General features: G+C 36.9%; 1 protein-coding gene across 2 annotated transcripts; it reads right to left on the bottom strand.

Moving 5' to 3' along the window:
• Positions 1–27,694, bottom strand: LOC121421536 (cysteine and glycine-rich protein 1-like). Of its 2 annotated transcripts, XM_041616278.1 has the most exons (7): positions 27,451–27,694; positions 15,729–15,846; positions 13,352–13,529; positions 11,967–12,096; positions 10,921–11,014; positions 7,365–7,448; positions 457–570 (listed from the first exon to the last, which is right to left on the bottom strand). In XM_041616278.1, exons 2-6 carry the CDS (start codon positions 15,835–15,837, stop codon positions 7,375–7,377), a joined length of 585 nt encoding a protein of 194 aa, XP_041472212.1. In that variant the 5' UTR covers positions 15,838–15,846; positions 27,451–27,694; the 3' UTR covers positions 457–570; positions 7,365–7,374. The 2 variants fall into 2 exon arrangements, with proteins under 2 accessions (XP_041472213.1, XP_041472212.1); XM_041616279.1 differs by lacking the exon at positions 7,365–7,448 and having other exon boundaries at positions 1–570; positions 27,451–27,687.

Genomic DNA, 27,694 nt, shown 5'->3' with positions numbered 1-27,694 from the left:
TGTTAATACTGAAAATAAAATATCAAATATTCCTTAAAAATACCATATACATCCCTATCATATCAACATTATGACAAAAATAATCCATGTGTAACGATAACTTTTTTTATCAGCGTTAGTTTGTGAGGAAAATATTTTGAATAACATGATTTGCAAATTTAAACTGTTCAACGTGTTAATTAAACCTCGGAATACTTCGATGGCTATATCACCAACTTACAATGATGAGTAAAGCAGTAAAAGCACTTGATATTTCAATTTCCATAAATGATTTCAGAGGGTTAGTAGACTTCGAAATGGCTATTTTAAATAAGTTTTAGATATCAATAAAAAGCGGCACGTATGAAAATGTCTGGGTGGATCCGACGGAGAGATCGTGCCGATTATTGGAAAATGAGGTAATGAATGATCTTATTTGCATTGGAGATAAAATAACACTGATTTTTAAGTAAAAAGGTTGTCCGGGATGAGTAAACTTCCGCCAAGAAAGGACGCTTTATTCCGTGGCCAGAGCACCAGCGCCGCCACCGAATCCGACTCCTTTGGGTCCGAATCCTTTCCCGTAGCAGCCTGTGGATTGCAAGTTGTAAAAATATATGAGTGCTTACAGAGAGAGAGAGATAGAGAATCGTCTACTAAACCGAGAAGAAATGTCAACACACTGTGCATACACTGTGAAAACATTGTGAACATAATGTGAACACATCCTAAACAATGAGAATATGTAATGTGAACACGATTGGAAAAGACTGTGAACCCGTGACTGAACACTATAGGAACACATTAGAAACACACTTTGTACACACTGTGAACACAATGTGAACACACTATGAGTACACAGTGAAAGCAATGTTAATATACTGTGACTACACTGTGTACACAATGTAAATGCATTGCGGTCACAATGTGAACACACTATGAACAGAATGGGAATAGAATGTGAACACATTGTGAAAACACAATGTGATAAAAAGATTGTGAATAGGGCCTACACCGTGAAAGGACTCAATACACTAAGAACGCAATGCGAACACAGTGTGAACACAACGTGAACATATTGTGAACTAAATGTGAACACACTGTACACACAATGTAAACTCATCATGAAAACAACGTGAACACAATGTGTACAGAATGAGATTAATTCCTGTGAAAACGCAATATGTACTCATCCATAAGAGTGCACATCGAATTTATTAACTCATATGACACTCAAATTGTCTGGGAATGGTAAATGAAGTATTTTGAAGTATTTTCCTTCATTATGAAAGCAAAAGGAAATTAAATAGTATACATAAGAAAGATACAATATAAACATAATTTTTGAAATTTTGGCTCCCCATAATTTTAGCACAGAGTTAGACCGTGGTCTAAGTTAAACCTGACTTCAGAATACGGGCCACTGTGAATAACACTGCGTACACGATATAATGCGGGCATAATGTGAACACACTATGAGCACACCGTGAATAAAATGGGAACGAAATCTGAACACAATTTGAATATACAATGTGAAAAGACTATGAAATACACCGTAAACACAATATGAATACAATTTTAAAAGACTGTAAACATACTGAGAAGACGATGTGAACACAACGTGAACACAATGTGAACAAGAGCATACTGTGAACACAATGTGAAGAGAGGGGGATACGAACACACTGAGAACAAAATGTGAACACGAACATACTGAGAACAAAATGTGAACACGAACACACTGAGAACACAATGTGAACACGAACATACTGAGAACACAATGTGAACACGAACATACTGAGAACACAATGTGAACACGAACATACTGAGAACACAATGTGAACACGAACATACTGAGAACACAATGTGAACACGAACACACTGAGAACACAATGTGAACACGAACATACTGAGAACAAAATGTGAACACGAACATACTGAGAACACCCTTCAGAATGTGAACACGAACATACTGAGAACACAATGTGAACACGAACACACTGAGAACACAATGTGAACACGAACATACTATGAACACAATGTGAACACGAACATACTATGAACACAATGTGAACACGAACATACTGAGAACACAATGTGAACACGAACATACTGAGAACACAATGTGAACACGAACATACTGTGAACACAATGTGAACACGAACATATTATGAACACAATGTGAACAGAATGTGAATACACTGTGAAAATTGTGTAGACTGTGACCGCAATGTGGGCTCAATGTGTTCACATTTCAAAGCAATAAATCAGTTATTACCTGACTCTTTACATTTTCGTATAACACTAAGGGATACTATGTATCGATTAAGAAATAGAGAAAGATTTATCCAGTTTCCAAAACCTCGTACAATTTTTTTGAAACGGAGCCCATTGTATTGTGCCTCAAATTACTTCAACTCATTGCCTCAAGAAATCAGAGCAATTGCCAATTTAAATGCCTTTTCTCAAATGCTTTAGTTGTTTTGTCAAATGATTCATCTTTCTCTTTTCTTTTCCTTTATTTTTGTGTTGTGATCCCCTCCCTCAATTTATGTTGTTTGTTTTCTACAATTATATGTTAATATGTTTATTGTTTTTAAACTTGTATTTCATTCTAAATCACGGCCTTGCTGAAAAGCAGTCTTTTTGGCTGAATTGCAGGCTTTTATATTTTATCCGTGAATAAATAAATCAAACTCAAACTCAATGTGAATTCACAGTGTGGTACACGTGTTCTTTCCAGCTTTGATAGACTTTAACAGGGTATTCAGGGAGCAACAAGAGAAAATATAATCTTTAAATGAATTATTAGGTGTCATGTATTGCACGTCAAAAAGCGTCTTTATATCATCATCTGATTATAATTATATTAATAAAAAAAAAATTAAGGGATGTATATTGTGTTTTAAAGTGGGTTTACTTAGCTCCACATGCTATGTTATTGATAAGGAATAAACATCAAAGATATAGATAAGCAAACAAATACTGATATTTCAATATTATCGTTATCAAATAAAACATGCACATCATTTCACACATGCAATACAACCAAGGAATTAATCAATCATGGTAAGTGGCATGAGAATACGAAATAAAGACACAGTGTATGTAGTGAACAAACACACATGAAAACAGAAATTTACATGCATGTACATGATCTACGGAATTCACTTCCCACATCATATCTGAATGTTGGTGTTGTAAAGTTGACATTAATTATGCAATGATTTTATACCACTTATAATTTTAAGCGATATATACTACACTACTCTACATACATTACATCGGCAGTGGCATATAGTTGCCATTAATGCTACCCCCTTTCTTCTTCTTTTTCTTTTTCTTCTTCTTCCTCTTCTTCTTCTTCGTATTTTTCACACGTTTTTTTTCACAAAGCATTTTGATTTGGCTTTCCATAATAAGGACGTAGTTTAATTACCCAACATGACAATAATGCAATAACCTGATAATCGAATGTTACCGGATACATTGTATTTATTACTTAATCTTCCTTTCTTCTCTCGATAGTTTGCCAGATTACAACCTCCCTTCATAAATATCTAATAAATCATATTTAATTTGATACTTGAAGATACCTTAATTTATTCAACTGGTATCACGTGCATGAATGGTGAATCGAAAAGCAAGAAAATTGCAGATAATTTTCAGTTTCGTCAAGGATAATAAACTGTGGTGAAAGCGTAAGTCATCTATCTCAATTGTTTTCGGCATTATCATTTTCGATAGATTAATGGTGCTCTATATTGTTTGCAGGTTTAATAGGAGACACGGGAGCTTTCTTATATATACAGTGCGTCCCACAAAAAGGAAATCCTTTTCCAGAGATAAATAAAATAAATTATTAAACACCATTGAATTGATACGTATGGCAAGAGTGGAATATCATCTTCAATTTAAGACCAACAGCTAAGCAAATCTTTGACGCATGGCATATTACAAACAATAAATATTGAGGCCTAACAGAAACAATTTGCGCAGAAAATCACGTGTTAATCCGAATGCACTCTCATTTTAAGGGACAAGTGCGAGAAACTTAACAAATAATACCAAAGATAATGCTCATGAGCCAATCGTCGAATAAGCACTGTTGACGAACCACGAACCAATAATAATCTTGTTTAACTTTTTCTGCGCAACCTGACTTGGCATTAAAATTTCAAACTCTTCTTACTCATTAATGCGTGAAGTGTTAGTTAAATGTTAGGTATCAACATGTAGAAAAATAATTGAATTAGATAATGATGCAAATGGAATATCATAGTCAATATGCCTTTGAAGAAAAAAATGTAGGAATTCCGGTTTCTTTTTTTCTGGGACGCACTGTATAGGCAATATCGATTTGGCATATCACCTTCAGGAAGATAATATGATTTCATTCTGCTTAGCATGTAGAGTTCCTTGTTCGGCTCTTTCATTATCTCTTTCACAATGTTCCACTTTAAAATAAATCTAAATTACATAAGTGGTGTTGATTCTCACTGTATTAAAAAAAAACATGTGCAATTGTGGTTGCACTGATTACTTCGAAAACGGAATTGACACTGTAGAAAGTAGTTTTTGTATTAAGCTTTACGTATATCATTCTGAGATGTTCATAATGCTAGTAGTTTTATTTAATTTTGCATTCGTGAAATTCGGTCAATCATTCTTTCCAGTTACATGATTATTTATTCCTTCATCATTTCGTCCACTTACTTTCTATTTCAAAGAGGTAAGAGACTTGCGCAGTTTAAAAGGTGTCATTTGTTATCATTGAGATCAGGTTATGATACAAGAAAAATCGATAATTTTGGTTTCGTGTTTTTTCTTTGACGTACTGGATAGAGCAATTCCTGAGTGGTAATATTAGGGAGATTTCACTCGCTCCACGACGTACGGAGGATTCTTGAACGAATAAAATGTATTGTCAAACGCCCTCCATGACAAAGAGCAATTAAAAGGTCTTTGTCGAATATTTGTGAATCTAATCAGCAGTTTCATAGTTCACTCCGAAGAAACGACAAAGATACAACTTTTGGTCAGCTCCGAACTTAGAATGAAAGTGCTCTTCCCGATCACCAATTTTCTACAAAGACCTCCCAGCTGTTCATTGTCATTTGACGGTAGTTTCAATTCATTTGTTGTGTTCTTGGATCCGTTGTGTTGCGGAGCGAGAAATCTATATTAAAGGGATGGTCCAGGCTTGAGATTTTTATTTCTCTATAAATATAGTAAAATTCACAGATTTTCTAATTTTAAAGCTTGTGTATAGTTTTGGTGAATCCGCCAAAATGCACCTATCACTATTCCAATTCATTGCTAGCTAATATGAATGGATATGCCCTATAACAGTTATGATGTGGAGGATATGAAATGAAAATGTGTTTTACAGGATAAATTTTGCGATTTTACATGGAAATTTAACTTGATCGGGTCACCCGATCAAATTAAATATCTGTGTGTTTTTGTCTTTCAATTAAATCCTATTCCAAATCATGGAATGGGCTGAAACTTTCAAGATATGTTCTTTGTCTGTAACTTTTGAATATCTAATCACTAAATTTATAAGATGCCCATTTTTTTAATTTAAAACAAGCATCGCCGAGAGAGGGCGCTATATATCCAAGATTTGAATACTTGAAATTTTCTCAGAGAAGTGCAGTTGGAAAAATATCTAACGGTCTCTACGCTTCAGTAAGACTGTCATATTAGATGATATTCGATTATCAATCACATTATTGACCCTTTACCAAAGCTATACACAGGCTTTAAAGATTTGCATTATTCTGATGACACAGTTCTTGGCATTTCGTCATGAATATTCATGAAGTGGGCTGATATCATATCATATCCGCACTTGTTCTTTTGCATTTCATTATTTGAAATTGGATTTATTCAAAAGAACTAAGAGTGCATTAGCTATTTATTGCCGCAACTTATTTCATCATAACAGAGACACATCATTTACCAATGTTTGCAAAAATGTTTGAAAAAAATGAAACAATTATTATTTCATGTAATAACATAAGAAAAATGAAAATGGGGATATGGGGATATGACATCATCAGCCCACAGATTAATAAACTTTAAAATTCAATACCTTCATTATTTGTGATCCGATTTGGGCAAAATTTTCAGCATTTTGCTTTGTGAATTTTACTTTATTTATTAAGATATAAATATTTTCAGCCCAGACCATCCCTATAAGTTTTACAGTGGACATTCTAATCTACTGACCATTATGACGTTGAAAGACAGCTAAGCTAAATGATATAATGGCAATAATACATCTTATGAATTCCATATGATATCTATTCTACAAAAAAACACAATAGCCACGTTATCACTTTAGTGTACCATTCGCGAAAACCTCAGAAAAGATACACTGTACTGATGTAAAACTGGGTGTTAAAAACTGTCCATAAAGAATTACATCATAAGGTGTTAAAATTACACCCTAGAGACAACACCCATGTGTGTTGAAATAATACTGTGAATTTTCACTGAAGTAAAATGACTCGTGTCTTCTATGTACAGCGGTCAACACTACAATTTTTTGCTGTGTATATGTTTCGTATCTGCATTGCTGTTTCAATCAACGAACGTAGAGGGCGTCAACACTTTTCACACGCCCTCTAAGTTCGTTGGTTTGAGCATAAAATTAATATCAACGAAATGAATAACACGTCTCTTGCTTGATGAAAAAAAAATCACGATACACGGATCAAATTCACTTTGGTGTTGTTTCTATTTGGAAGTTGGTATGTTTATATCAGACACTCTACACTGCAAAAATAAATGACCGTTGTTGATTTAACTCCTGCCCGATGTATGACCACACCAAACAAAAAAGGACCAGAATCAGTTTGGTTTTAGGCTCACGCCAAATATACAACATCATTCAATGTTAAACCAAATAAAACTGGTATAGCTTAGCATATGGGTAATGTTCTGGTGTTGAGCTTGACACCGATATCTTTACAGTGTAATCTTCGGCAAATGGTACACTTTCAGTAAGTAGGGACTTTTCGCACGGCGACGCGGAACGCTTTCAAGAACATTGAAATTGTATTGTCAAATGTCCTCTATAGCAAAGAACAACCAAAAAGTCTTGGTCAAAAATTGGTTGACCAAAATAGTAATTTGGTCCTGGACTCTGGAAAAGCGACGTAGTAGCAAGTTTTTCTGCTCCAAAGCTTAGGACGAAACTGCTGTTCCGGTTCAACGACTTTCGTCAAAGGCCTCCCAGCTGTTCTTTGTCATTGGACGGACATTTCCAATAAATTTCACGTTTTCCTGAATCTGTCCCCGTTGCATTTGCGAAAACTCTCTAATGATAATGATTAAGGGGCGGGGCCACCAGGACAAGCGTTTCATTGTAATACCAATTTTCATTTAGTCCATAGCAAGCGAACCGGCACCCATGCCAAAGCCGACTCCTTTGGGCCCGAAGCCCCTTCCATAGCATCCTGCAAGCACAATGGGTTAGAGCAATAATATTGCCATTTCAATCAATGCAACGACACAATTAAAAGAGAGAGAAGACGATCATTATAGTCATGGGATTTATCTAGAATAAAACAATATGCAAGGAGGCTGTGAAGCCCACCGCACATTTCCCCATTCTCTGTGGGCTAGGGTCAAAGGCGACAATTTCTGAAATTTGGGTCAATCTTTGAGAAGAGGGCTAGATTATCCTCTCATAATCATCTCCAGTGTCGTGTGGTGTGGTTAGAGCAATGGACTCATAATCACAAGGTTGTGAGTTCGAATCCCCACTCTGCCATTTTCTCCACTTTGATAAAAAAATGTCCATAGGAATATCTGCCGTCTATAAAGTCAGCCACTATGACTGATAATAACCTAGAGGTAAAATGTTTACTACGTAATTGGTTATATACCAGCTTGGCGTTTATCAGCATAAAAAACTGTCCTGCCGAGATCCTACGGGAGTTACCATAAATATAGGCTGATATACAACTTTCAAAACAAAATGGAGCCCCCACCCCCTCATATCATCGCTAATAACTAGGAGCATCTCGACAATATGAATGTATTTCAATGATCGGATATTGGAATCTAAACTTGCACGGTTTTCCTGAATTCGTTAAAATATCATCAACCCGTATTAGGTTTAAATTATGTTCGAGTAACATTTTCATGCTTTGAATCGAAGTCAACTACACATTTTGCGTGGCGTCGGTATTCAAGGTCGCGAGTTTATGAATATTCACAAGATTGCGGCCTAATACTATTTGTTTACTCGTATATTTTGTCATCCAACTTTCCACTTCTAACAGTTATAATTTTTGTATAATGATCGATTAGATATTCTACTGACATTGGATTATAGCAAGCATACACGAATTCTTGTCAAGGGTCTAAAGCCTATAACACGAAACACGTTAAATATCTAAATTTGTGATCTATTTTCATACATATCAGTGACATTCGTCATTAAGATGATTACCAAATCTAATGAGCAAAAGTATTTTTCATATTGAATATGCGATCTTGTGGTGAAAGCCAGAAATTATATCTGCAATATCAAATTTTCCAAAATGCTTTTAACATTCCGAATAAAAACAATGTTTTTAATAGTGTATTTATTTATTCAATATTAAGTACTAGGTGTCTTAACACAAAATGACAAATCTATGCCGTATTTGGGGGGATCAATTTCAAGTAAACTCATAGCTAGTGATTAATATTTTATTTTTTCCATCATGGTTTTCTATTTATATTGACCATATTATTTACTGAAATGTTAACACATTCAAATTCCTCTTCTATTTCAACAGCAGAGAAAGTATGCGGTTGGGCTTCACATTTAAGTTAGCACAAAGATAATTTTGTAATTGTTGTCTCAAAGAAGTAAGACAAGCAATATGTGCGATTTCAAATGTACGATGAATATTTTTAACGCAGAAGCTAGAGAGGGAATGAAAGAAAGAAATTAAAATTAACATATCCGAAGGTGTCAGTAAAATAGCATCAGCAAAAATTGCAGAACGAGCAAAATAATAAGAAATAATAGACATGCAAAACAGGTTTTTATTTAATTCTCTTTCAAAATTGCGAAAAGTACATTGCCATTAATACATGTGAGCAAATTTCAAGCCTCAGAACATTGAAAATCCTTGCACGAACAAGGCCTATTAATAACAAAAAGAAAAAAAGGTAGATAAAACTAAAGTGCGAAATGCGAAAAAAGATATGTTATACACTATAAAATTTAATCTTAAAATTAAAATAGCGCATAGCTATTAAATCAAGCTCAAAAGTGTAAATTTTATTCATTCTTGAAAAAAAATATGCAATTAGACTAGTGAAATAAATTTCAAGGTTGCAAGATTTTAAATCATTCTCATTTGAAATTTTACACAGAACAAAACGACCAAGATTAACATAAATGAACATAACATACAATATTATGTACAAAATAATTGTTGGGCCTATATACAGGTATATAATTATGCAAACGGAATAAATACTTAATAATAGGATCTTATTCCAAAGTGGCTTTAAGATTGTTTATCTTTTCTTTTTCCGTACTAATTTTCAAAAGGTAATGGTGGTTGATTTACGTAAGAATGTGAGATAGAAATCAAAATTATATCCAACATTAATTTGATCTTGTATCAAAAGTGATTGGTTCAAACATCATCACGTGACCAAGTATATTCTAGCTATGCTGTTGAAGCAAAACGTCCACTAAAGAAAATTTGCTATTCCGTGACGTCAATGATGGGATAGTACGCTATTCCGTCAGTGACGTCACAGATCGTGCAATCTCACGGAGGCACCGGTCAGCGAGGTGTTTCTACCGGGCAAGTCCCGTGAAGGGACGATGCTGGTACTAATCCGCATTCCGATTTTCAAAGAAATGTTTATAGCATTTAAAACACGAGCAATCCAGTCTAAAGAAGGATTAAGGATTAATTCCTTGAATGCATGAGCGCTGAGAGGCAGCTCGAGCTAAAGCCGGGGTAATAATAATAATAACAACGCGCCTCGGAATAGAATATTTCTAGATAGATGGCGCTATATAAATGCCTATTATTATTATTATTATTAAGAATCTTAACGAGTAGAGTGCCGTATAGTGGTATGAATAATGACATCGAAATTTCAGTCTATTTCGAGCCTCCCTGTCGAAATAAAAGAAAATTCTATTCCAAATTGTAATGACGTCATCATAAGTTGCGCATTGAAGGCGATTTGGAACTTTGGACCACATGTCTTGCATCTGCAACGCGAAAAACTGGCGCCGCGCCGCGCCATCACTGCTTTTTCTTTCCTTTCAAGTCTTGTGGAAATGAATGGTCAGTCGCCGACGATTTCCATCTAAAAACAACCCTGAAAAATAAAACGGCGAAAAACAAAGAAATACAAATGATTTTTTAGCGATAAAATACAGAGGAAAAAATTGATATTGCTTTTTTTTTAATAATTTGATCAAAACCCTTCAAATAGTCTGTAAATAAAAAAAATCGAGGGCCTTATTTTCTTTTCAGTTAATTATAATATCTTTTACGCATAAATCATCAAAACCAATTAGTAATGAGATGTTTTTCTAAGAATTTGATCTTTCAGATTTGTAGATTATGCCATGAGCGTGTGACCATTTTTTGTCGCGATCGCGCGGTCGACGACCGAGATAATGGGGGGGGGGGGCTAATGATTTAGCATTGGGCTTCATGCAAAATCCGATGTGTGAAAGAAAAAAATATTATCGGATCGTTCAGTGTGCGATTGGCTTTATCCATCTTATATTTCGCTCTGGCTGTTGTACGACCCGTTACGATTACCCTTTCGTAGCAGATCGAGATCACTACGTTTACTCCACGATTTAGAGTACGGTTTCAATCGTGGCGCGAGTCACGATAGTGGGAAGTAAGGTGTCAAGACGATCGTTAGTCATTTATCATGCTTGTTTACCTTTACAGAAGATTTCGCCGTCCTTATCGGCCAAGGTGGTGGAATCCAGCCGCTTATTACACATGAAGCACGTGAAACACTTAGAGTGCCAAGTCTAGAAGGGGGAAAGGACAACAAAGAATGTTAATGATAGTGGTAAAGATGATGATGATGATGATGGTGGTGTCTGGTGGTGGTGGTAGTGGTGATGGTGATGATGATGACGATGATGATTGTGATGATGTCGTGATGATGATGATGGTGATGATGGTGATTAAGATGATGGTGATGATGATGATGATGAAAGTGATTATGATAACGATGATGGTGATAGTGATGATGATGATGATGATGATGGTCAATGATGATGATGATTACAATGAGGCGGAGGAGATGAATAAAAATAATGGTCACGGTGATGACGAAAATAAAGTTTTGATCTGCCTGAAAAGGGACCTTACAGTAAAGCGGTATAAATTGAATACTCCTACATCTTCTTTCTCATCTTCCTTAAAATTTGTGGATTATTTCCCTTTATCGGTCAGAGATATATATGGAAATGCTATATGCATTATTGGGAACTAGGTGTGCAATTGTTTTTAAAAAAATAAGAATAAAATTAAAAAATATGTGTCCGGTCTTAACGTTTACCCGGCCAGCTCTGCGAGACGTAACAATGTAATCAAAATTTAGTTAAAAGACCATAAAATAATGCGTCCAAACATTTGGTGCAGATTCTCAAGAATGAACATTGACATCCATAATTTATTGTTCGAAATAGACATGAAATTAAATACTCCGAAAATTGATCGTGGGCCCGGCAGCCGCTGTGCAGCGCCAGATCGACGAGGCTCTATCCCTTTAATCGTTGAACGCCAAACAGGGTAGCAGCAACTCTCATCTTTTAACGTCTTTTGGTCTGACGCGGCCGGGATTGAACCCCCGACCTCACGGTCGTGAGACGGACGCTCTACCAACTGAGCCAACACACCGGTATATAGGCACATAGGTCGATCTATCAATAGGAAATTGAATCAGTCTAATTCCATAAAGCACCACATACTTACATTGTTTGCTCCAATTTTCTTTTCTGCGGCGTAGACAGATCCGCCGCATCTCGGGCAGCGGTCACCGCCGGCCCCTGAGACTCCCGTCAGATCGGAATGGGCGTACGCTGCTGCGATTGCTGGAGCTCCCCTGTTATGAATAAGAAAACATTCATTTAAATTATTAGGATATTTATACAGGAATACAGGATGGCACGTCAACCCTATATCTTTTGCCCAACAATCGCTCTATGGTCCAACTATAAAAATATTGTTATTTGCCCCAGGAATAGGATTCGCACCTAGCTATGAACATCTGGGGGGCGTTTCATGAAAGGACTTGTTGGACGTTTTATCCGACAAGTCCCATTTTATCCGACAGTTACCATAGTAACAGTACCTCTCAGCCAATCAACATCAGAGAAAGATGTCAGATCTGACAACTTGTCGGATGAAATGTTGATGAAACACTCCCCTGATTGAGACGAGAGATGAATCTACTACATGCACTTGACATGCTTAAAGTGATTGGTTAACATTGGTTTGACTTAAAAAAAATCTGAGCTAGAAGGTCACACTTGTCACCTGTGTCTGTGATATGTTCCAAAAATGAAGCCCAGAAAAAATTGCGTTCGAAAATGTAGTGCTTCAAAAATTGAAATATAAAGTGACCGGAAACACCACCTTAATTTCATCCCTTACACTTATATGTACTATTTAGGTGTCTTTCAGACGCCTTTTTACAAAATCGGGGTTTGCCCCTTAGTTTTAGCTTTTCATTCTCAATAATGGTTGTTTTCAGTGTTTCTTAGTTCTAATACATGCACTTGTACACATGTTTCATCTTGGTTTGAGAATTTTTTAAATCGGCTGCTCACAAAGTTAAATAATACCTTTAAGGCCACGTCACTCACTTTAAAATGTTACCTCCCCTTTTGCGCCCATCATTTTCAGGTTAATGTCGTATTATTTGGCCAGAACTTTGCCAATTGATCAGTCTTCATGTTTGCAGCCATCGGGGTCCCCGTATAACACAAAGTTTGGCGATTGATCGTCATGATCGCTAATTTGAAAGAACGTTTTTGATTGGATCCTAGTCGGTCTACTGAGGAAACTTCACATGCAACGACTACCTCGATAGGATACGCCATTTAGCAATTAATCGCCAACCTTTGTGTTACGGTCCCAAGTCTGTAGGCTACATTGCTCATTGAGGCTATAGGGCATGGGGAGGTTAGACTGATATATCCGCTGTTTCGGAAGAGATTTCAAACATTTTATGACTTTTTTTTTCCTCTACCGCGGGGCCAGACGAAATCTCAGTGGAGCATATCCCTGACAGAAATTATCGGTCTACCCCATTTGTGCTATATTTCTATCCTTAAAAATTCTTTCTAATGGCCTACCGTAGACTTGGGTCTGGAACGTTTCCGAGTTGTTCGCCTTCGTCCATGCCAAGCGCTCCACCTCCAATTCCAAACCCGATACCCTTGATGCCGAACTTACGGGCGTGGCATTTCTTACAGTAGAGCTCATCTTCGTGGGGAGACACTGTCTTGGAGTCCAAACCGGTGTCACACAGGACTGAAATATAAACAATTATCATTAAAGGACAAGTCCACCTCAACAAAAGTTAAAGGGGAATCCAGCCTTGGCCATAAAATGTTGTGTTTGGAAGGGAAAAATGAATTAAACAGTATGGTGAAAGTTTGAAAGAAATCGGACAAGAAATAAGAAAGTTATAGCTTCTTTAAAACTGAGATCACTAATACTATGTAGATTTCAAATTGGCAACTGGGTAAGTTAATTATGAGAAGGGGCAAGGACAACTTTCCCATAGGCCATGTACTTTATTATCAGGGATTTGTTGTTTTCTCCTAAGTACTCATTCCCCTGGGGCAGTAATCTAAACATAACCCAGGTAGTATATTGTTTTATGTCCTCATGAAAGAAAAATATAATTTGAAATAAAACTTTTAGGAAAAATTACATTTAAGCCATAATATGTATTGGAGTACATGGAAGAGTAGTCATGCCTTACATCACTATGACATCCCATATGCGGCCAATTTGAAGTCTTCATGGGTATAGTGATTACCAATATTTACAATTTTTAAAAATTCATAACTTTCTTGTTGTTTGTCCAAAATTGTTCAAACTTTCACCTATCGACTTGTCTGATTTTTCCTTCCTTATAAAAGCAAGTTTTTTATTTGGGTTGGATTCCCCTTTAAAGATATATACTAGATGTGGTAACGATCTCAAAATGAGTTCGAACAGAATCAAATGAAATTACTACCAAAGTTTTTAAACAAGAAAATAATAATATGTGCCTAATAGCTCTGGAAGAAAATGCGTAATTGCTGAGACAGAAGTGAAATCATCACAGAATTCCATCAAATGTCGGATATTTTTCGAAGCAATGACTGTCCCACATACGCTTGTTTGTGTTAGTGATCATCGGAAGTATGGATTTTGGTCTGAGATTTCATGATTTTGCCAAGATAAGTTTACATTGATGTACCAGATCCAGATGTAGTATATTTTGACAATTAACCTTGATTTAAAAGAATTTCTCTTGAAATAATTGATTGCTGCAACAAATGTTTACCTTTGATATGAATAAAAATAGGAAAATCCAACAGCCATTACACTGAAAGATTCATCAAAATCGGATGTAAAACAAGAACGTTATGATATTTTAAAGTTTCGCTTAAAATTCACATTTTATGCACATCGTGGTCTGTGTGCAAATGATGAGACTCACTATTTTTTGTATTTTATTAATATGAAATATGAAGAATCCTAATTTTCTCCTCTTTGTCAAGTGAGACAACTATTAATTCCTCCATGAACATGTGGAATTAACATTGTTTAATACTATATAGTTCAGTCAAGTTACTTCTTATTGTCAAATCTGTAAAAAAAATGAAATGTTCAAAAGAAATAGTGAGTGAGGGACAGCATCGACGTCTCATTTGCACGTAACTGAGTTATGCATATTACTGTTTTGTAAAAAAAATAAGAGAATTTAAAGGTCATAACTTTCTTATTTTACATCAGATTTTGTTAAAATTTTCAGCGTTATGCTAGTTTGATTTTTCTTTATCTATTCAAATCAACATTTTTCTAAGGTGGGCTTGACCTTTCATAACGAATAAACTTGGCACTACTGTGTTGCGCTTGAATTCTCTATATGAGAAGTCTAGAAGCGTTTTACAATTATTGCAACACAATCTATTTTTAGCAGAGCTACTGTTACGCGCTCAGCGTTTCAAGGAACGAGTTCCTGCCAGGTTCCCACTTAACACTCATGTTGGGTGCATCATGTAAATTTGGTGCTGGTGTAGTTAAGGTCGGATTGCGGAGCAAAAGGTGGATCAAAGTCATTTGGAGAAAACAGGCCTATTTATGAAAAATAACGACTTAGGCATATGTGACATATTATAAGGAATGATCAAACAAATTCGGGATTGGTTTATTTTGACTGACAACAATACAATGGGCCGATCATCCTCAAAACCTGGTACATAAAGAATATGCTGTTGATTAGTGTTCATGGAGGACTACACCAGTCGTTTTATCTGGTGTAAAACGGTTGGTGTCAGTTATATTAGTGTCATTACAATACATTTGCTTGTTACTTTTACACCATTTTGAGTTATGTTCAGTATGAGATTGTAGCACTTTGAACAGGGTCGTGTAGTCCTCCATGAACACCATTTGGTGTCACTTTAACACCCACGGTTTTACAGTGTCAGATTGAGTTTGAAATTGACTTACAGCATCTATGGCACAGTTTATGGTAGGAGAATGAATTGGTTTTGATCTCTTCTGCGGCGTACACTGTCTTTCCGCATCGGGAGCATTTTCTTCCTCCACCTAAAGGCATCTTGGCTGACTGTAGATGATACAAAAGAGAAACACGAAAGGGAAGTTTAGCATCACCATGATAATATTGACGGTAATATTCAAGTAAATGTTGATAACAGTGTTACTAATACTAAATGCTTCGAGCTATGATAACGGCCTTGAGGCCGTCGTCAACATCAAGCAGGTCGCTCATGACGACGGTCTCCTGCGTTCTGAAATTTAGTTAAATAATAATTTTTCATATACTTTTTTATATTCAGAAAGAGATTGTAAATTATACGTGTGTCTAAAATGTATATATATATGTAAAATCTATGTAATTATTGATTATGTTGTATTATGTTGAACATGTGGAACGCAGAAATAAATTTCAAGCAAACAAACAAATATTTTTTTTAAATGTGTTGTTTGTCTTAATTCTATAAGCCCAGTGCATTAAACATTATTATCCTCAAAAGGATTTAAAGTTGACACTCTAATTTTCGTCCTTAAGGACGGAGTTCCATAGGATAAGGGGACACAAGTAGTTTTTTGATTGCTTATGATTTTCTTAGAAGCTAAAAAGCTAAGGGGCGCTTTAAAAAAAATGATGCAAGTTCTTGTCAAAATATCTTACAAGCAGAACAAGATAGAGAGAATAAGAGCCTAGCTGTAGATAATAAAACAAGTAATCAGTAATGGCCTCATTTTAAAATAAACGTATCTAGACTTGACCTATATTTAACTTTAACTAATGACTTGCAACGGCATCTACCAACAAAAAATGCATAATTTTAGTAAAATGTATGTAGTGCAGACCCAAATGACTGAGCACTATTCATAATGCCGCCTTGTGTGTGTTTTTGTGTGTGTGTTTTGTTAAGGGTGAAGGGTAGTCCCCATTTTCCTTAATTCTCGCCAGTCAATCCATGTTGACTTCATTTGTCATGACTTTCATCAAGTATATTTTTACTCCCCCCCCCCCCGCCTCTTTTCTGCGCCATGATTCGACGCCCTCTCTCTCTCTTTTCCACTCGCACACCGCTATGTCGCACACACACTTCGACGCCGTGCATAATACTGGGCTTAATACACGCAAACGCATGCGGGCGTACACACGCCGGTACCATGACCGTAATACAAGGCGGAGATGATTATTATGTTATAAATGAATTGGATGGCATCCGACTACCCGAGGAATAGCCAAACTGGTTGAAGTCGATTTCATTTCATTGTGACACAAATTTAACCATATAGCGTTTTTAGTGTAATATATCCCAAACTTTTAAATCATTTAATTAACACCAATCAAAAATTGTCAAATTAAGCACCTGTTATCTTAGAGTCCTAGACCACACTTTTTTATTCACAAATGATAAATTAATTTAATCCTGCTGTTGAATTCCTATTTTTCTAAATAAGTTATTTTGTTATGAAACAAAATCAAAAGGATAAATACAATTAATTCCAATGGGTTATCTACCACATTATCATTATCTATCATTATTGTCATCGTCATCATCATTATTATTATTCGAATTATTATTGTCGTGGATATTAAAAGAGTTAAGATGAAATATACATTCCATAGAAAATACACTTAAAGTTGTGCTTTACCATCATAATTCAAAGTTCTATGCAATCATGTCGGCTTCGCCCTCACTTTGTGCTATACAGAAAAAAATTAAAGAATAAGCTCATTGATCTGATATCCCCTGCTAATAACCCCATCACTGCGATGTGTAGGCACACTTCTAATGGATGGTATAATCACAGAGCTATAGCTCCATGGTACAATCTCCACGGGATTTCAAACCACGGTTTGGAGCGATATAGTGGGCGTGTGGCCATACCGCCCCAATTGACGAGCAGTTTGCATACCGCAGGCGCCTTCGAACCGCTCTATTTGGGCAAAGAATGACTGGTACTCCGCCAGCATGCGCCCATCTCACACAACACGCTTTCATGAAGAACTTAGCTGGAACAATGTCGCAGCTGTGCTTTTATCTCTTCGCCCGATAGTTGACGTCGCAGTCACAACAAACGCACTGACTCCAGACTAATCACGGCTATCACGTCTATTTTGAATGACATGCCATCGGTCGGTTTGGAGTAGTTTTTGTAAGTGTGACTGTTGCTTTACTCAGAAACGTTTAGGCTAATGTATTTGACCCCTTAAAGAGACCCAATGCCATGTGTCACTATGACGTGTGTTATGATATTGTGTCCAGAGTCGGTGACACGACATTTGATCCGGCGACAATTGCTCCGGGGTTTTATTTTATCTAAGATACAGAGTTAGGTTTAGGGTCGCAATAGGTTTTTATGTGCGGATTTTAAAGCGGAGCAACTGTCGTCGGAGCAAATATCATAGAACCGTTCAGACTTATCTGAGGATAGTACATGTAATTTTTCTTTGTCATAAATTTAGGCATAACTTTTTTTTCATTTGTTTAGCTGGCACGATATATTCTCATTTAATTCGATACCATGTTATATATCCCTTAAAAAACAATCTGAATATAAAAACAACTTTCTAGGCAGCCATTGGTTTCTTCTTTTTTTCATCCAAATAACTAGGTATGGGGATATCTATTCCTTTAAAAGGTAATGCAATAATTGGGCTGTAGGGTCCCCTACAATTAAGGTCAATTAATATCTTATGATAGTACTCGTTATGATAACGATTGTCAGTATATTGTTACATTACCATCATTACTGTAACGATAATATCGACTTTAAATATGATAATAGTATTAGTGTTGATGATGACTGATTGCAATATTAACAATACCTCTTCTACTTCTCCTACTAACAATAATGATATTAAATGATGATAACAATAATAATAGTTAATGAATTAATCGCTAAAACAGATTGGCCCGTTCCAAACAAGTTGCCATTTAAGGTAACTTTTCCATGTGATTGTAACTTACATGGAATCCTTGATTTATCTTAAAGTGATTGGTTAACATTGGTTTGACTTTAAAAAATCTGAGCTAGAAGGTCACACTTGTCAACTATGTCTGTGATATGTTACAAAAATGAAGCCAAGAAAGAATTGCATTCGAAAATAATTATTTAGTGCTTCAAAAATTGAAATATAAAGTGACCGGAAACACCATTTTTATTTCACCCCATACACTTATGTGTACTATTTAGGCGTCTATAAGACACCTATTTACAAAATCTGGGTTTGCCTTGTAGTTTTAGCTTTTCATTCTCAATAATGGTTGTTTTCAGGGTTTATTAGTTCTAATACATGCACTTGTACACATGTTTCATCTTGGTTTGAGAATTTTTTTAAATCGGCTGCTCACAAAGTTAAACAATACCTTTAACGTAATTTCAAAGGAATTTTTTATGCAACAGGGGCCAGGGGATAGAATATTGTATAGATTTATTGTTTCAAACATTCTATACTCTTATTATTCATTGCATTGAATATGTCTAAACGCAGTAACAGATGGAAATTTCGTATATCGTACATTCACCCATTGTAGGCCTCCAGGAACATTCGAAATATCTCTTTCTATGAGTTAACGTAATCTAGTGTTTGCGAGATGTGTGTGTGTGTGTGTGTATGTGAGAGAGAGGGGAGAATGTGCCTGTTTTTTTATCGGAATATGGTTGCTTATGTGTGTGAATGCCTATGGGGGTTTAGAAGTGGCTGTGCGTGTGTGTGTGTGAGAGAGAGGGTGCGTGTGTGTGTAGAGGTGCCGTGGCCGCGTGGTCTAAGGTGCCGTGGCCGCGTGGTCTAAGGCGCCTGGCTATATGAAAAGTCCGGGGTTCGATTCCCGGCCGCAGCACCTATGCCCGTGAGCAAAGCATTTAATCTACAAAGCTCTTTTATCTTGCTTTCAAATAAATGGAAGTGCTTTATGAATTATTGGTAACTAGGTGTGCACTTGTTTAAAAAAATAGTGTGTGTGTGTAATGTGAGATGGTGTGGGTGATGTTATCGATGATGTATGTATCGGTGGTTACGTGTATGGGGGCTAGAGGGCGTTCTTATACAAAACAAACCAAAACAAATTTGTGAGAGCGAGGTGTGGGTTTTGTTAGTCACTGTTTGTGTATGTGGGTTAGACAGAGGATTTTTCTAATGGATACCATTGTACATGTTGTACGTTTTGGGCATGAGAGAGTGATGGTTAAGAAGGATGTATAAGCAGGCCTATACGTACATCATACGTGTGTTCGCATGTGTGCATGTGTGTGCGGGTACGTTGAAAAGTATGTGCGTGTGTGTGTCTAAACACTTTTTAATGACTATCATTGGTCAGTTTACTTCGTCACATAGTTTCTCCACCAAATGTACTTCGTCTGCGAGATTGCGAAGTGGCACATTGATAGCATGGCACTGTGGACAGGGGGCAGCCAGGAGGGCGACCGCCCCTAGGAATTCAAATAAATGAAAGGCAGGAAAAGGGAAGACAGAATAAATAAAGAAAGTAAAAAAAAGGGGGGGGGTGGTATCGTGTAACTCTATCCCATGTCATCATATGAAGGGAAAAAATGACGTCACATTAGGCCATCTATCTTGCACCCTGCCAGTTACCATTTCCCCGCCCTGGATAAAACCTGATACTCTGACTACCATCTAATCGTTATGGCTAAATTGACTTTGAAGCACTGTCTCACCTTTGACTTTAGAAGTCTGAATCGAAAGGCTTCTGACAGCTGTCTCCAAGGCATTTTGTAACACGTGTTGACACACAATGTAATCTTCAAGATAGTGTGTATCGCATGTAGACACACAATGCGATCGGCTAGAGATCTACAAGACATTGTGTATCGCATATTGACACTACAACACATTGTGTATCGCATACTGACACACAGACAAGACAATGTGTATCGTATTTTGTCTCATAATTTGATCTACAAGATATTGTGTAGCACATATTAAAACACAATTTGATCTACAAGGCATTGTCTATCGCAGATATTAACTCATAATTTGATCTACAAAACACTGTGTATCGCATATTGACACATAATTCCATCTACAAGAAATTGTGTATCGCATGAAGACACACAAACATAATCACCGGCGATCAGTGATAAGAATCCAGGTATGGGCATCCTCCCATGACCCCCGTTGCGCCGGGGTGGGGCAAGGGTAGCAAACTACATTCTGATTGGGAGTAGACCTACATTTTGCCATTAGAATTTCGATTATGCCGACAATGAAGTTGCATGCTATGTTTATTCGAAACAGGCGCTCTAACGTGTTTCAGATTCCTCCACACACAGAAATTGACCAGCAAAACAAAAAATAAAAAAAGGTGTTAAACCAAAAATAAGGACATTTGGTCCTCGAAAACATTTGACAAGCAAAAATTAAGTAAAAAAAGGGTCTTTACTTTAAAAGGGAAGGAGTACACTTCTGTTATAACTACATTTTTTACATTACAAACTCTAATCGTGCCAGTCTCAAAAGGGGGCACTGGCCGGCTCTGCCCCCCCCCTCCCACCTCCCTCTGGATCCGCCAGTGATCTTGCCCCTACCCCTTCTTCCGAAATACCTTGGCGCCACGGGTGTACAGACTGAGCACCACCCCTGACCTCCTATTAGAATGTGGGTCAAGCTCTATGTAGATCATGGAATGTTATGATAGAGAGAGAGGCAGGATGGGAGGAGGATGAGACACCAAGCGAGTGGTCTTTGGAGTACATCAGCCGCAATGTGGAGCATGGCGGCCGGGAGGATCAGTCTTCGGACCTTGAAACAGAGGGTCGTGGTTTCAAGTCCCAGCCATGACGTAACTTCCTTCAGTTAGAAAATGTTCCACATTGTGCCGCACTCAACCCAGGGGAGGTATGAGCTTACCCGGCAGAAATTTATTTCAGGAAAAGGATAAAGGCCGCCAGTCTAAGGTCATGCAGGATAAATACTATCTGAGTCTTTTGACTATGAGGGAGCGCAAGGAGACGATATACATGTTATACATGATTATGACATGCGCTGTAACAGTACAAGATATGGTTATCTTTATCATTTATTACAAATCATGTCAAATGTAGTATGTAAATAAACATGACATCACAGCCTGTGAGTATATACAATTTATTATCAAATACTACGCTTTTTTACCTTCTCGGGATAGGTTTGAATAAAAAGCAAGGGTGGAATTTCATCTAAATGGATATTCACCCTATAGCATTTTGGGTCCCATGTGTTGAAATTGTACCGCGTAATATTTCACTTGCACGGAGGAGTGCCGTTTTTTTATCAAGTGAGGCAACCTAAACCCCTGCACTAGGTCACCTTCAGTCACCCATGGCATAATTGACATTCTAATATTCCGACACGTCGAATAAGCTGTATTTCAAGATTACTGTAAGTAACAAGTCCCAGGGGATGATTTTTTATTGTTAGATTTTTCCTTTTAGAACACATCTCTGAATAACAAGGGGGAAACTTGGGGAACTTTTGGCACCCCCTGTACCCGCGTAGAACAACTCTTGAATATCTCAATGGGTGATGCGAGGGGGGGCACGAGTGTAAAGGAATACTTGAAGATAGGGAGATTAGTCCTACAGAGTGGAACGCAGAGAGAGAGAAAAAAAACAGATGGAGAAAGTGAGAGAGGGGGCAGGGAGAGAGAGGGAGGGGGAGAGAGAGGGAGAGAGTAAACAAATGTGTATCTACGGTAGATGTGGACCAAGTGGAACGTAAAGAGCGAGAGAGAGAGAGAAAGGAATTGAGAAAGGGGGAGGTGGTGACAAGGGAGATAGCTAGGATAGGGTAGATGAACGAGGGAGATACCTTCAGCGAGGGGATGAGAGTTGATAAATGTGCATATACAGTAGATGTAGAACAAGTGGAAAGTAAAGAGAGAGAGAGAGAGAAACAGATGGGAAAGGGAGAGAATAGGAAAAGGAGTTAGAGGGGGTAGACGAGACAAGGGACGATTCTTAGAGAGATAGGGGAAGAAATAGAGTAGATAAATCTATAGTAGATGTAGAGCAAGTGGAACGTAAACAGAGAGAGTGAAACGGAGAAACAGATGGAGAAAGAGAGGGGAATAGATTAGACGAGATCAGATACTTAGAAAGAGGGGAAGAGAAAGAGAGTGGATAAAATAATGTGTATCTACAGTATATGTGGACCAAGTGGAACGTAAAAAAACCGAGAGAGACAGATGGGTAAAGGGGAGAGAGAAATAAATGATAGGATGTTAGGTTAAGAGAGTGGAAGAGAGGAGAGAGAGTAGACGAAATTATATCTACAGTAGATGTGGACCAAGTGTCAAGGGAGAGGGAGAACAAAACAGATGGAGGGGGAGCGGCACAACGGGGGGAGAGAGAGAGGGAGTAGATGAGACGAGGATAAATACTCAGAGAAAGGGGGAAAAGAGAGAGAAAATAAAAATGTATATCTATAGTAGATGTGGAGCAAGTGGACCGTAAAGAGAGAGAGACGGAGAAAGGGAAAGAGTAGGAAAGGGAGAGAGAGAGAGTGATGAGACAAGGGAAGATACTTAGAGAGAGGGGAAGAGAGGGAGAGAAAAAAAGACAAATGTATTTCTACAGTAGATGTGGAGCAAGTAGAACGTACAAAGACAGATGGAGAAAGGAGGATAAGGGGGTAGATGATACGAGTTTAGAGAGTTAGAGAGTGGGGAAGAGAGAAAGAGTAGATTAATGTGTACCTACAGTAGGTGTAGACCAGATGGAACGTAAAGAGACGGAAACAGACGGAGAAAGGGAGAGAGGGGGATAGATGAGATGAGGGAAGATACTTAGAGAAAGGGAAAGAGAGAGAGAAAGAGAGTGAAAGAAAAGACAAATGTATATCTACAGTAGATGTGGGGCGAGTGGAACGTAAAGAGAGGGGGAGAAAGAGATAAAGAAAATGAGAGGGACTGGGAGAAGGAGGTGAGAGTTGAAGAAAGAAAGATATGTCATTGAAACTTTTTTACTGTGCATCTACCTTATTACAATTAAATTAAAATGCCTTGAAGCCACCCTTGAGGAAAAGTACATTCCTTTTTCATGTGCCCTGTTTTTCGCATTACCAAGTTTTTACCATGTTCAAGTTTGGGGACCACCTTTCATAAAACTTGCTATAATCAATAACGGATTGAAGCTACTGAAATCATACAGTTTGATTGGCTGATAGTGAACTTGTTACTGAAAGTGTGTACTTGTTATTGTATCAAATCTTTAGCATACGGGACCGTTTTGCAGATAGAGTCGTATTCAGACGTTACTAAAAAATAATAAATAAAAAAGTACAAGTGCCTGGTACGCCGATTCCATTAATTGAAATACAAGATACGTTTGATTTTTTATGTTGCGATTGATTACAATTCTCTCTATGCTACTGTCCCCATGAGGGGGTTTCACAATGCTTTTAGTATGTTCCAAGCGACTTTACGAACGATTGGTGATCCTTTCTCGTGGCAAATGATACACATAAGTTTGCATTGGCGTTGATTTTGTACCTGCGAAGGGATCACCAGTCGCTTGTACAGTCGCTTGTTACTTAGAAACAATTTTATGAAGCACTCACATTTCAAAGAGTCACGATTGATCCAATCAATCGGAACTCTATGGAAATCCATCAGTGTCGTGATTTTTTTACAGGAAAATCGCAAGATGTCTTTAAAAAACATAGGACACACCAATTATCGAGAAATCAATGAATTTACGGAATTTATGATTTAAGGATCGCCAATAGTTTTAATGTGAAATAAATGAAATGAAATATCTAGAATTGTTTTGTACAATCGTGCATTATTATGTTGATTTTGCTGGTTTTCCATCTGGCCTGTCTTACAAAGAGTTGCGATTGATCCGATCAATCGCAACTCTTTGTAAGACAGGCCCCGGGTATGTCATCCTCTTATAGATCACCTTGAAGTTCTCTTTTTCAAATGAATTCGGGTAAACAACTTAGTGGATAACAGATTCTCCAGCCAGGGATTCGTTGAGGAACATGTGCTTATCGTCAGCATTGAAATTGACAGATGGATGGCTGCATGCAGAGACAACATAGTTTACTTCGAGGGGAAGATATAACTAAAAGGGTATCGTCATTCTTGTCCAAGGAAAGCTCATCCTGATAAAAAGTTTTTCATGGAAATACCAGAACAAAAAAAAGAGTGAGGGTTCGAGGAAAATCATGCATAAAATGTTAACAAATTTATATTAAGCTTTTGTTCTGTGACGTCGTATAAATGCAGCTGCTACATCTAATTCGTAATACAAAATGCATAAACTGATTAAATAAGTTTTTAATGGTTAATAATTAGTTTTTATTTGTTTCAGGAGCAGATGTGAAATGTTTTGTCTGTTGATATAGGTCTAATAAAGGAACGATATTTGTTATGAAATAACATTAGATTAGGTTTTTATTCAATACACGATTCATCGAAAAGGTGCTCGCGTATAGCATCACAAATGAAAAAAAGTTTTATAAATTCCTAAGTGTTTGATTTTTTCAGCAATATTTTTTTTTCTGCGTTTCATAATAAACTTTCGTCATGGAGAACCTCCCCATAAAGATAAAATGTGAAAAATTGTGGTTGATAGGTCGACAATTGAAAGTTATGCTAAAAATGGTTGAAAAATAAAGTTCATTCATTTTATGAAAATTTATGAAGCATATCTAAAATGTGGTATACGCAGAGACAAAAATGATTTTCATTTATGATTTTATTATTTGAAAAAAAACAGTCTCTATTGATATAGTAATATACAACTTCCCAATGTGCCGGTATTCCCGTGACAATGTCACGACATACTGACTTTATCAGAGTTAAAAGAGGAATGTGTTTTTTTATTGGATGGTATCTCTCATGTGTCATTTTCATGATAACAAGAAAAATGTTATTGCAGTCAATTGCAGTGGTTTGTTTGTGAAATGATAACGCAATTATTTAATTATACACTGTGTCACTGATGCAAAATATAAATTAATTAAAATATGAAAATGTGGTGTTCAAGCGTTTTAGTAAATAATAAATTTGAAATTTTCAGAGTGTCCAAACATAAAATATTTAATTGTATGTACTACAGGTTAATATACAGTTTCTACATGGTGTTTGGGGTTCTTTGCACTTTGAATGAAGATAGTGTATTTTTTCATCGGTCGAGTGCTAACCTATCCCGTATACCTGGCCCAAATCGCATGCAATGCTTGGTCGCTTTGTAATCGAATATGGCAGAAGAATTTGCTACCGTTTTCTCTCTCCTAAACATTTTTCTTCAAAGTCTCGTGCGACATCTTTGGCCTTCCGTGCTGATAACCCGGAAGTTATTTCACCCAGGGTCACTTCAAAGCCTAAAAGGCTATCTTGGCATACATACCATGGATTCCTAAGCTCTGATTCAAGGTTGCATAGAAAGGGGATCTACTATAGTGTGCATCGTGTGGAGAGATTGTTAAGGAAGACGATATCGACAACATGTGACCTTCATGGCCGGTGTTTGTTACAGAGAGAGGATGGGATGAAAACAAGTACAGATTGTATATATTACTTCATATCATGGCGTGGATGTGCGTGTTCGTGAGTGTGTGTATAATGTTTATGTCTCTCCAGATGAACAGGGGTGACCAATAAATGCTGACGACGTTCTATAGCATAATGACGATGGTGATGATGAAGATGATAATGATGATGAAGATGATGATGACCATGGTGATGATGATAATACTACTATACTACTGATTTTACTAATACCACTGCACTCTCCAGTGAATTGGTCAAAGTATAGTTGTTGAATATGTGCTCGACCGATGAAAAATAGTCAATCAAATTCTGGTAGATTCGAACTAAGAAATTATCGGTTGATTTTTACCAATAATTTTTAGAAGTGTGCTAATACAACAACTACTACTACGTATACTACTAATAATACATCTACTACTACTACTTCTACTACTACTACTACTACTACTTCTGCTACTACTACTACTACTTCTACTACTACTACTTCTACTACTACAACTACTACTACTAATAATAATGATGATGATAATGATAATAATGATGATGATAATACAATGATTATAGCAATGACAACTATAATAGTTTTACTACTAATGGTAGTAACTGTGGAAGTAAAAGGTCGCAAATCCTGCATTTTGTAAGATTATAATATTTTGAATATAAGCATAGCATGACAAAATTAATACTGATAGTCAGCGATACAGTCAAAATAAATGAGAAGAACGAAAGCTTGTAACGATACAAAATGCATTATGCTTTTGTTATCATCACCAAACGAAATCAAGTACGCCGGCCAAGAGGAGGCTGAATGCAAAAAAATCTCAAATATGCGATCGACATATCTGAGCTTAGTTGACTACGAGTTGCGAATGATCAGTAACCTAGAAATGAATCAATTGCTGCATGACAAAGTTTCTATTTCATATTGTTGTCAACATGGTCAAGGCCAACATAATTGCGTCACAACCTGGTAATTAAGATGGAACAACGTTGGTTGGCAAATCAAGACCAGTACAGTGTAAAATCAGAAGTAAGCATGAAAGTAATCAATAATATGTTGGCGCGAAATTATTCAAATATGAAGCATAATTATATCAAATCTCTTACCGGCGTGTTCTAGTTATAGAGCGTTTAGTTTAGACAAACCAATACTAATAGCCATGTTATGAAAATGAAATATTACTTACCTATTGTATAAAATGGATCGGAAACGTTCCAACGTGAAACTCTGGCGATAGGTTAAATACCGAGCCTGAGACCTGGTCCAGAAAAGAGTGATCACTAAATTGCTACCGTAGTCCTTCCTGTCACTTGGCGAGAGTCCCGCGTTGAAATCTGGCAAAGGTCTTCACTGGGGTTACCAAAGTGCTCAGTCAGAGAAGAATAAAGATTGGCTGTAATGAGGAGAGACGGGCAACTCTTTGCACACGG

Source organism: Lytechinus variegatus, chromosome 9, assembly GCF_018143015.1.
Source record: "Lytechinus variegatus isolate NC3 chromosome 9, Lvar_3.0, whole genome shotgun sequence".
NCBI classification, from domain to species: domain Eukaryota; kingdom Metazoa; phylum Echinodermata; class Echinoidea; order Temnopleuroida; family Toxopneustidae; genus Lytechinus; species Lytechinus variegatus.
Note: the sequence above shows the minus strand (reverse complement) of the source record. Positions and strands in the feature narration are given on the sequence as shown.

Bases quoted from the DNA above. Each gene is read 5' to 3' on its own strand.
- LOC121421536 (XM_041616278.1), bottom strand. From the start codon at position 15,837: ATGCCTTTAGGTGGAGGAAGAAAATGCTCCCGATGCGGAAAGACAGTG. The intron at 13,530-15,728 runs GTAAGTCAATTT...TTTATATTTCAG, and splicing joins TAAACTGTGCCATAGATGCT to TCCTGTGTGACACCGGTTTG. The intron at 11,015-11,966 runs GTAAGTATGTGG...TCCCCCTTCTAG, and splicing joins AGAAAATTGGAGCAAACAAT to ACTTGGCACTCTAAGTGTTT.